Source organism: Thunnus maccoyii, chromosome 9 (genome assembly GCF_910596095.1).
Source record: "Thunnus maccoyii chromosome 9, fThuMac1.1, whole genome shotgun sequence".
NCBI lineage: Eukaryota > Metazoa > Chordata > Actinopteri > Scombriformes > Scombridae > Thunnus > Thunnus maccoyii.
In genome coordinates, this window is record NC_056541.1 from 34,166,182 (window position 1) to 34,178,646 (window position 12,465).

Here is a 12,465-nt window from a genome sequence, read left to right on the forward strand (position 1 = left end):
CATAAACGTCACATTGTGAAAAAGAGCTGTGAACGAATAAAGCATGACGGTAACTTTCCAAACAACACAGCAAATAATAAAACCAGAGCAGCTGCAGGAACACTGAAAGCTGCAAACCTTTCAAAATAAATTTCTGGGCGACACAATAAAGTGATGTTGGAAGATGAGCTACTTATTGTAGTATTCTAGCATTAAATATGGCTAATGTGTTAGCCATGTTTAGTGATGACCACCAGAAAACAACAACAACTTGCAGGATTTCTATATTTTCTAATGTTTTCTGTATTAGCAGTGTGTTTCTGTATACTGCATGTGTGTTGTCAAATAGATGAAGGTGTTTCTACCCTGTGGAGTTTTTGACCACTAGTAGTGCTATGGAGCTGTGTCTAGATGAGTGGGTCCCTGTTTTGTTTGCATTGTGTGCTTGTGCAAATGTGTTCTTGTACATGTGCATGAAACACAAAACTGGATGCAGATGACAGGACAGTTTTATGCTGTTCCAGTGATTGGCAGGTGGTGACAGTCATGTGTCAAGAAATGTAGCAATGCACCAGCGAGGAAGAAGTCTGTTAGCTAGCAAACATGCATGAAAACAATGCAGGGAAATTAATAATATATTAATTCATATATTTTTAAGGCCCCAGTTTTGGTGAGAAACATTCTCCTCAGTGTAGCTTGTTTATTTACATTTTTTTAGATTTATAAAACTAAATACAGCAAATGTGTTGATTTATTTGTGTTTTTTTCTATTTCTAGATTTATATCTTGCGTATGTTTTCTGTCATTGCATTGCTAACTAACCCTTTTCATAGTTCTGTGAGACGTTTAACACGACACAAGAGATCCAGTTGTGTGTTTGAGCCTTTTGAATTTGCTGTTTTTAACCTCCACTAACATGTGACACAGGATGTTTATTTAATGTTGCTAACTAGTTAAAATGCACATTTCAGAGATGACTGAGATGTTACAAAATATCCAGTTTCCATTGAGCTGCCAAAAGCCATCTTTCTCTGTCATCTTTCACTCTGCTCCTTTCAACCTTTTATTTGTAAAGCAGAGCTTTTATATGCTCTCTGCTCTTCAATCTGAATGCTTTTCTATTCACACAGTAGCAGGTGAATAGTGTCGGGCAACAGTAGTGCTCTGTTGATAAATCTCAGCTCGCTTCTTCAGAGATGTTGCATTATCAGAAGTAGATGGTAGATCAGAATAGGCAGACTTTAAATTCTTCAGCCTGTCTGATGCCGACCGACAGTGTTTACATCTAAATCTAAACCAGGTATTGATTCATCCATCATTTTCTTTACCCATAATCCTGTTCAGGCTCATCACATGAACCTTCAGTGGTTTTATTCTTCTAAAAGTACCAAACTTTCAGTAAAAAACACCAAATTCTTCCTTTCAGTTTTCAGAAAAACCTGTTTTTGCCATGTTGACATAGACTCTTGATCATTTCCAGACTCCCTTGATAAAATGTGTTTGTTGTACGTCCTCCTTATTTTGCCTCTTTAGGCTGATTCAATGAAATGTTCCTATACTTCCTGTGTGTGAAGTCTGATGCTGATGGAAACGGAAGATAAATCGCTAAAAAGAGAAAGATTTGGCTTTGAGTCATGCCTGAATCTATAAGGTCAGACTGATCAGGGTCCAGTTAAAATTCAGCATGGACCACGGACACTCTTGTGAATGTGAATTTTATTTAAATGTGCTTACGCTGTGTGCTAGACACACTTCATAGTAGAAACAAAACTCGTAGCAACAGATTTTACAACCAATTGAACCCAAACGATGAAAACATTTTGTCACAATAAGTTGAGCAAAGGACACAGCAACAAACATCACACTTACCAGCCAGTGAAGAAGAATCCAGTGACACTCTAAGTATTTTAGTTGTCTTCTACCTGCCACAACAAGCTGACAGTCACATCCTCCTTCAGCCTGTTATTTACTCAACATTCTCAGTATTTGCTTGTGCTACGTACTAAAAACCATCTGAAATCATTCTGCAACAACTGCTTACTTTATTCTTTGATATCAAGAATAATGAAGCTCTCATAAATATTCTCATAACCCTGCGTGTACTACATGCTGTAAGCCCTTATTTCGCCCTCCGCTGTCAGGCTGCTGGAGTTGTTGCTGTTGACACATTTGTGTGTTTTCCAGGGGTCAGCCTGCTGGTGCCACATGGAGCCGTGGCTGAAAATATGTCCTGGGAGATGTACATGGTGATCAATCAGGGAGAGGCAAGGTGAGGCCAGAGTTTACCCAAATATCATTTCGAGCATCTATCTGTCTGTCAGTCTCCCTCTATCTTATCATCCATCTCCCCCCCTGACTCTCCATCCTTTGTCCTCACTGTCCTGTTCCTCTCTCATTATTTACCATCCTCTGTTACTTTGATTATAGCAGCAGCATGTAGTCCTTCACTTTCTTAAAGTTCAATACGCTCCATCACTGGTGCCTTTATCTCAGAATTACATCCAAGCATGCTGATGTCAAAGAAATATGTATTCAATGAAAAGATTTTGAAGCTTGAAAGACACATTTTGTTGTTGTCCGCTGAAAATCACATTACTCCAGAACTTATAAAATAAACCTACAACACTGTAATCAGACACATTTAGCACCACAAATGAAAATCTATCTTTACTCTGTTATCTGTGAACTGTTTCACATTTTAAATGGACTTACGTGGATTGTTGTGAGTGAAGGTTGACGTATGTGAGCCTCCTGTTTCTAGGTTACCCTGCATGTTTCCACACTTTTGTCTCACTATTTTAGATTGAACAGCCAAGTAACCGAATCAGACTGATACATGCACGTGTAATAATCAATATAGGCTGAAATTCATTATATTCATGTAAAAAAACACATTAAAATGTTAAGACATGCCAAAAATTTAAAAATCTTAAATATTATTATAATATAATTGTGGTCACAACTCATTCTCCATGGTCAGGAAAATTATAATAATTATCAATTATAACACTTAACAATTGATTTAATACTTGGAACATTAAAGATCTTATAAAAAATGTCATTTAAAATCAGTAAAGGCGTCACAAAATCATGTTAAAATACAACGACACCAAATAAAACTGATGAGTTGGGCTGGTTTAATTCCAGCTGGTGACGGTCGAGTCCATCATAGTCTTCTTCAGTTCTTTAACCCTTTCATGCATGAATTATGAAAACCTCAGTCAGTGTTTTTATTCTCCTTTAGGCATGAAAATAAATATTTGAACTTTTTTCCTTTTTTTTTTAAGGAGTTTTTCACATGTTAGTTCAGGTGGACAGCATGCGTTTGAGTTTTCAATTGAAGGAATATGTATTTAACAAACCAATGAATAAAATGATATATTATTTGAAAACTATAAAATAATATATATTTTCAAAGCTGTTAAACTAATGTTTTAACATATTTTAACATATTCTAATACTGTTCAATGCAAAAATATTGAACCTTGTTCCTGACTCCTCAGCCTCTTCCCTCTGTCTCACTGCATTTATTAGTACATGAGCTTGAAATCCAGAAGATCCTTCTTTTCTAATCCAGACATTCTCCTCAGCATCCTCAGCTCCCTCACAACTGCAAGTTACATTCTAATAACATAAATCAACTGGTTTACAGCCAAAATAATGAAGTATTTTCAAGAACAACAAAGTTGCAGTAATAGTATAATTGCAGTTGAAATATAGTCAGTGATGCATGATGTCCAACTTAGTCGACAGATGATTCATCGTCATTTTCTCCAACATACAATCAATACTTGGAAATTTGAACAATTGTATTACTCTTTAGTTGTTACTTGATTTACATATTCCTGAGCTGCTGAGTGTTTCCGGCCGGCCGGCGGCCATCTTGGTTTTGAGTCATTTGTGTTGCACTTACAAAGGCCGGCCAATGGATGGCAGCGTATGGGACGACACACTAGAGTCCACTGTGGTGACTGATGTGCAACTATACCATCAAAACCTATGCATATATAAGAAAACGGCTTTTGAATAGCTGTCCACTGTAGTGACCACTATGCATGAAAGGGTTAATGGTCTGCCTGGATGTGTCCAGTGGGGACACTGTGGTGACTCTGCTCAGGGACAGAGATGGGGATGGATAGGGAATCTTGTATTCCATAATGCCATCCTCCACATTGTACCTAGTTGATAGATGGATGGATAGAAGAAGCTGAAAGAGAGAGAGGGACAGTGATAGAGGAGTCTGTCTATTAACAGAAGGCAAGATTTGTGCAAGAATGTATGTGTATGATAACGTACCTGACTGCGTGCACTGTTGGATCTTTGGCATTGATTCCTGGTCAGATGGACTTGCAGATGTTCACCCGGCTGAAATCTGTGAAGAAACTGGTCCACATGGTATGGCCTCCCAGATCACTGCAGCATATTCAGGAGCAGGTTTCAGTTCTGGTGTCTGCATCCATCACTCCACAGGATGTACTCTTCTCTGAAAGTGCACGATGAAGCCATGAAGCTAACTCATTGGCAGAGAGACCAGCTTCACCCTCATGCTACACGTAATTTGACGCGTCATGTGATGAGATGTCAAAGATGGTGAAGTTATGGACACTGAGTTTGGTGTCATAATACATGGTGGAGGCTTGCAGCTTGGGGCAGAGCAGGAGCTCCTGTAGATCCATGCATGCCACCAAACCTCTTCTTTCTCCTCTTGCTTCATAGCTTGTGTCTTTTTTAATGCAGTGATCCTCCCACGTGGCAGCTTCAATGTTCCCAGCCTTCAAAGCACAGCAGGTATCACACTGGTCTTTCTTTGAGTGAAAAAAAAACAGATTTAAACAACCGAAAATGTTGAACATTTGCCTTGGTAGAGGCTTGGTGGAGTGCTTACACAACGTGTGGAGGTGACTGATGGACTTGAACACAGGCTCCAGGTGCATCTCTGACGAAGACGTACAGTAGTGAGATGGAACTTTTAGAAAGTCCTCACCCTCATTCTCTCAATCTGCTCAGGAGCCCTCTTCTTCCTACACACTGCTTTATGCCTTGGCTTGACAGGAACATGGGTTGGCACACTGGGAGTCTTCTACCATCCATGACAAAGTGACAAAAATGGATGCTGACCACCTGGATTCATCTGCTCCTGTCCGCCGCCGCTTTACACCTCTCACCTCCACCAAAGACTTCACAAAATGTTCTTCTCTTTCCAGTCCAATTCCCCCATAAATACTTAAATATCTCCTCTCTCTTCAACTCTTCTACTTCTCTGCAGTGCAGTTTAATGAACTTTTGGCGTGCTGCAGACTGGCATGGCATCCCCATTTGTCTTTCCTCCTTCAACACTGGCTCTTGATTCTTCGTCCTGAGATAGGATCGGTCCCTCATTCTCCTCCTCTTCTGGATGTTCACCTTCCAGGTCTCTGGATTCCTCCTCTTCCTCTGCCCTCCCAGACGAGCCTCACCACCTGAGGAGTCCTCGTCAACTCCTTCTCATTCTCATTACAAGAAAAACAGAAATAAGAAATATTCTGTAAATGGATGTTGTTCTCACATCGTGTCAGTTTGTGGGTCTTCTCTCTCTCTGTATGTGTGTGTGTGTGTGTGTGTGCATGTGTGCACCCCCTCACGCACATACCTGTGTGTCTGTCTGTGTGGGTATGTTCATGTGTGTGTGTGTGAGAGTGTGTGTGTGTGCAGCTGAAACAGTAGCAAGCCAACTAGCAAACATGCAGCATTCACTCTTCTACAAGAACAAGTGTGTGAATGTTATTTAGTGCTGTTTTATTATTACTTCTTACTCTATTATGATCTGTGAGCTGCATATTTTAGTATGAAAGGTTCTATACAAATAAAGCTATTGTTATTGTTCATAATAATAATAATAATTATAGTAATACCTACCTTCTTTTGGAGATTCATCTGTGATATAAGCATCACCAGGAGAATTCAAGTGCATCTTGGAAAAATAAAGAATAACACATGTTGTTTGCATCCTCTGCTCTGGCCGACTTCATCTCACTGCTGCTGACTCTGCCTAATGCGCCCCATCATACTTAAACTGACCAACACACTAAGCTCCTCTAATGAAAAAGACATTTCTGTCCTGAAAAAGAGAAAACAGAATGCACAGTGCATATTACAGTCAACATCATTTAAAGGTCCTCGATTAGAGAAATCAGATATTTATGAACATCTCGGTCAGTAATCAGACATAGAAGTAAAAAACATTGTCATGATTTAACATTAGTGCAATAGGCCCAAATATCAAACAATCATTTTATAGCTTGTTGTTCAGTATATCTACAGTATAACTAGTATGCTTACTGACATGGCAAATTATCATATATAGAGGTAATATTAGCTGAGAACCCCATGTTTGACTAATGTTATCTATTTAATCACAATATAAATCAAGACAATGCTTATTAGCCAGCTAGATAGCTAGCTAGCTATCATGAGCTACACGTTAGGTATCAACATTGAGTTGTAAAGAATTTGCAATATAAAGTAATACAGTCCATACCGAGGACAGTTGTGAACATGAATGTTAACTAGATGGCATACTAGATGCCAAATTGGCTCCTCACATTTCACGATTTGCTCTAAATGTACGTAGTGGACACAGATTTAATTGCGGGACCTTGATAACACAGATTTAAAACACTCGGGAATGACTAAAACCAACTGAATCACCAGAAACAGTAAGAAGAAAAATAACGACACTCCTAAACATGACTGAGTCAATCACTGGTCCCAGTAAAGATACCAGAGCTATGCTTAACAGATGAATTGGGGAGCTGGAGGACAATGTAGAGAGCTCCACCACTGAGCTATCCCCACCATCGTCCACCAATCAGAAGGTTGGTGGCTCAATTCCCGACTCCTCCGGTCCACATGCTGAAGTGTCCCCGGGCAAATGAAATGAACCCCAAACTGCCCGATGATTGCACCAGCATCCTGCACCAGCATCCTGCACCAGCATCCTGCACGGTAGCTTCCACTGGTGTGTGTGTGTGTGTGTGCGTGTGTGTGAGTGTGTGTGTGTGTGTGTGTGTGTGAGAGTGAGTGTGTGGATGTGTGAGAGTGAGTGTGTGTGTGTGTGTGTGTCTCTGTGTGTGAGTGTGTGTGTGTGTGTGTCTCTGTGTGTGAATGTGTGTGAGTGAGTGTGTGTGTGTGTGTGTGTGAATGGGTGAATGAGCAGCAGAAACATTGTAAAGTGCTTTGGATAAAAGCGTTTTATAAATGCAGCCACTTACCATTTATGTGACATCAAAATAATTTCTAGCTTTCAGTGAAATGTATGTTTTTTAACTGGAGGTCTCTGAAGCTTTCTCTCACTACATCGGCCTCTAGTTAAATGCGGTGTGGCAGACTGCTGATGGTAGACATATGTGCAAAGCCAGCAGTAACAAGATTGAAAAAGTGTTAAATTGAAAATAATCAAGAGCCGGGCTTATCCCCCACCAGCCGTATCTGATCCGATACCACCAGTCTCATCACAGTTTAACAGAACTTCATCTGTAAACTTTACCGCTGAGATCCATCATCCTGCAGACAAACATTCACCTCCAGCTGCTCCCTTATCTGAAAATATCTCTCTGTATTGCATAGCTTACATAATTATAAAAGCTGTGTACATAATAATAACAAGCTTAAATATGACAATTGTTAATGATTATTACAAATGTAAGTGACTTTTCAGTAAATATTTGACATATTTTTCATTCTTTATGTCATTTCTAACATCATTATAATATTTTAAATATTTTTAGAAAATATTCATAGAGTAAGTCACATTTTTCCTTTATTGTGTAATTTCATTCAACTTTAGTTTGAATGTGAATCCTTTTGTAACATATATTCTGTTCTAGTGAATAATAGTGAGTTCATGATATTTATCTCACATTATGACGGTATTATATGGTTCTCATATTGTTAAATGAATATCTTCTTCACATATTATGACAAAATAGAACCGCTAACAATGACTCTATTCATAAATCAATGTTAAAATTGATTAAAAAGATCAATTTGTAATGAAAATAATTGTTAGTTGGTTACATTTTTGGCTGTTTTAGGTAGAACAGATTGATAATTGTGAATCACATTATCATCATCATTAGTATTATTATTATTATTATCAGAATATTAAACCTGGTGGAGAACAGTATCTGTGGGCAGCATCGTATCATGCTTAAAGGATAAATGAATCAATAATAAATGTATTGGTAGTGCAGGTAGACATGCGGAGGAGGGTAGATGTGTTTGACCCTCTCCATGACCATCCCTGCATCTCGGTGTGTTTACCACCAGGCTGTGTGACAGATGGGCCCAGCGAGCACTGCAGCAATATCTCCCGCTCCCTATAGGAGTCCTCTAGGTGTCACGATATGGGTGTTCATTTCCAGAAGCCCCTCACAGGTGGTAGTCTGCGCTTTGATGTCCCAGCTGCTGTGGAGAAACTCAAGTTCACGCTGCGGGACCCCAGGGGGCTCCGCAATAGAGTCCTTAATTTAGCCAACTGACTCGTAGGAAGCAAAGTCAAACCTCCAATCCTCCAATCTCCCTCTCGTCCCCGCTACTCTGCAGAGAGTCAATATGTAGTTATGTACTCTACTCGGTGTCAACAATGTGACGCTCTGGGAGAGAGTGATGGACATGCACGGCGGAATAGAAGGCGCAGACGTCTCCTGAGGCCTTTCTTCTTGGCAGTAGGCGCGTTATGTATTCTGATCACAGCTACGTAATGACCCTCGGATGGACCGGGCTTCTCTCCAGGGGGCGTTTTGCACGCTCTTCCCCACGGTGAGCCATGAGGCCTTCCAGTTTTCCTCTGAAGTGTCACTGTTTATTCACACCGCTCAGCTTGAACAAAGTCACAAAAGAAAAAGAGACCTCCAGAATGCACACATTAGTGTTGGAAATGACAGGGATGGTGGTTCGCCTTGACACACAGGAATAATGAGATGCATTCTGCTCCGGATACAGTGAGTTACGCCTGTCGTTTCCGTATTTGAGTTCAATTTTAAAAGCAGTCACTCAGTTTTCCCTTTAAATGAATTATGGTGCATGTTTTTACTGACCTCAAAGAATGCAAAGCAGCTCTACTTTGTTCTCAACATGCAAGCTTTGAATATATACGGTGTACTACATCCATGAATCACTCGCTTTTGCAGAAAATCCTCTTTAGGCGGTGCTGTTGAAACATAGTGCATGTGTAATCCATGACACCTTTGTAAATCTTTACAGCGAGGTCTAGAGCTGCCTTCATCTCCTGTTATAGATTCTTACCTGCCAGCATAAAGCATCTGGTCTCACCCACTGGTTTATCCACCTTTGAAACACTTCAAAATATTTCAGGCTCCAAGCTGACAGTATTTGGTTTTGGCCACAGCAGTGCTTTTCAAGTGCTTATTTTTTCCACCACTCTGTGTGAGCAGAAAGATGTTTACTGTAGACACACATTTCTCCCTGTGGTCTGTTGTGCTTGTCATCTGGCCAGCTGTCAATCACTGTCTACATCCTGGCAGGCCAGAGGACATGCAGAGAATTGCATCCTTTCCATCTGCTGCGTCCGGCACCAATCCCTGTCCAACCGACTTCTTTCACACCCTGATAGAGTCCCATTAAAGCTCTTTTTTTTTTCAGATGTGTTCTCAGACTTTTCAAAGGCTCATCTAAATCTTTTGAAGGCACAGTTTTGCTTAGGTCAGACATATTCAACTTGCCTCCAAGGTTTTATGAACGTGTTGTATTGTGAGATAAATCCTTCAACCTACTGAAGCAGAAACAGCTTTGTCCTGGTAGGAAAATAGCTTTTAATGATGAAACTAGTTTCTATATGTGTGCTTATAAAAGAAACATAATACTGTAGATTATTTATCGGTGTCTAGCTGCCTCCTGCTCTATTTTAATTTCATAAATCAAAAGAAGAAAAAGTGCTTTGCTGAATGAGTTCCATAGAGTTTGAGGGCTAAAATGATAATCTAATACCTGGTTGTCAGTGGAGGTGCACCGGTGCGTAGGTGTGATATGACTTCCTGCTCGGATGCGTCATCCTCCAGTCAGAGTCCAGGCCGGCCACAGTGGCTGACCCAGCTGATCTGTTTTTCTGGATGGAGAGCCGTGGCAGCTCTCATGGTCCATAGAGCTCACAGCACTGGTCTGTAGATAGACACATTGCTCATGGTTTCAGCCCAGAGTGCACAACTCTGTGTCCCCTACAAGGTAACATTACACATCAGAGATAAGAGCTGTCAAACTTCTAACTGAGATCCATCTTGATCTAAAAGGTCTGACTGCTGCTAAGCTAGAAGAATGTATTCACTCCTCTACATCCCCTGTGGCCTGCTGTAGAGCTGATGTGATGTAGCATTGCTCTATACCAACCTCTCATTATATCTACAGAAATGATTATTATCAGAATTTGACTGTTGTAACTATTGCAGCTGACAATTATTATTATTATCTATGAAAATGTTCAATTGTAAACAAATGATGTCACTTGTTTAGTCACATAAGACAAAGAAAAGCAGCAAACCGTCACGATCCAAACACTGGAAACAGGAAGTATCGGTAATAAATGGTTAATCAGTTATTAAAATGGTTGCTGATCATTTTTCTGTTGATCTACTTATTAATTCATCCAATTGTTGCAGCCCTATAACTATAAATGTATGTTTGCTGCTTGCACACTTTCTTATTTCATCAACAATTAATGTACATTTCCACAGTACTAACTACATCAATGCAACAACATAATTATGCCATACTCACCAAGTTTCTCTTTTTCCACTCAGTAATTATTTCCACTTTGCAGAATCCTGCCTCGTCTGCTCGGCTTTTTATATGAAACATCTGCAGGAAGTTTGGAAATAGTGAATGAAAACAGTAGATCGTCTGGAGTGTTGAGTATGACTCACTATTATTTGACACTTAAATGCAGTGATTCTGTACATACAGTCACATGAACGTCTGGTTTTATAAGCTTGTCATGATAATCAGCTGATTTCAGTATTGTCATGTACTAGTAGAGGTTTTGGTCTTATAAGGAAGATCAGAGAGTCACCAGAAATATTTGGCTTCCTCCTCTTGGGATGAAATTTAAATATAATTGTTTATTTGTAATGCAGAAGCAACATTTTGGCCTACAGTTAGTGAGAGAGAAGCACTCATGGAATGTCTGAGATGAAAGGGCTGCTTCTCTGGGAGGCACAGGTGAATGAAATAAATATATTCCATGGTTTTTCTACGTATTAGATGTGTACAAGGCCAAACTTTGTCCAAGTCATGAATGGCCATGAGCGTTCACATCAAATTTAAGTGAAAACTGGATGGTTGTTGACATTTCTTGTGTTAAATAAGGTCAGCCAACACTGACTGAAATCACTATCCCCCAATCCCCTCAAAACAACCAGGCAGTGTTTTGCAGATGATCACACGTCGAGGTCACAGCCTTCAAAAAAAAAAAAAAAACCCTTATTACAGCCATAAAGCATATGCTTTTATTTTGAAAGCAATATCAGCTGTGAAATTTTAAAGTTTGTTTTAAAGGGTGAGGGATTAAACTGGACATTGATTTTCAGTGTGGTCATCATCTTTTTCATTTTCGGCTGAAATAGACCTATGACTCGCCTAACACACACGCACACATATACACAGATGCACATACACACACACACACATACAGACACACACACACACACACATACAGACACGCACATTCACACACACATATACAGACACTCACACACACGCACATACATACACACACACATACAGACACACACACACGCACATACATACACACACAGACATACACACACACACATACAGACATACACATACACACACACGCACATACATACACACATACGCACACATACACACACACACACACTCTTTATTGACTTTATCAAAACAAGAACAGACATCAGAGAGAACCATTGACTGTTGGTGTTCAGACACTTGTGTATTGTTATGAGTAATAAATATGAAATCACAACTGGTTGTCCAGAAGTTTGCTTTAACAGTAACTGTCTGACATTTCATTTTATGATTGTACTGGATATGGTTCAAGAATAGATTTATTTGACAATCATAAAATACAGATAATACTGCTTCACCTGAAGACAGTTAACACGTACACTTAAAAACTGTCAAGGATTAAATTACACAATAAAGCCCACAGCTTCTATCCACCTAATCACATAACAGAAATAACAGAAATGGACAACTCTGAGTTCATTGGTGCAAGGTCCCTGCTAGCCATTTCTTCATTGACTGCTTAACATTTCTCTCTGCACTGCTGCAAGTTTATTCTGTTCAATCGCAGCCGTGTATAAAAAGGTATTTTTGCCCATTGAGCTCTTGAATGTAAAAAGAATAAAATCTGTTGAGCTGCCTCTTGTTGCATAGTTGTGAATCTTCTGCACAAAAGCAAGACTAATACATAATACTGTTTGGACTCTGTGTGCCAATTGATGCTCCTGG

At 39.7% G+C, this 12,465-nt stretch overlaps 1 protein-coding gene across 4 annotated transcripts in view; it reads left to right on the top strand.

Annotated features, from left to right (window-relative positions):
* The window catches only part of unc5db (unc-5 netrin receptor Db), a 186,510-nt gene that overhangs the window by 146,096 nt on the left and 27,949 nt on the right, over positions 1-12,465 (top strand). For all 4 annotated transcript variants that reach the window (XM_042422354.1, XM_042422351.1, XM_042422352.1 and 1 more), the window contains one exon: positions 2,164-2,248. In XM_042422354.1, coding sequence (XP_042278288.1) covers positions 2,164-2,248 — 85 coding nt within the window. The remainder of the gene's footprint in view (positions 1-2,163; positions 2,249-12,465) is intronic.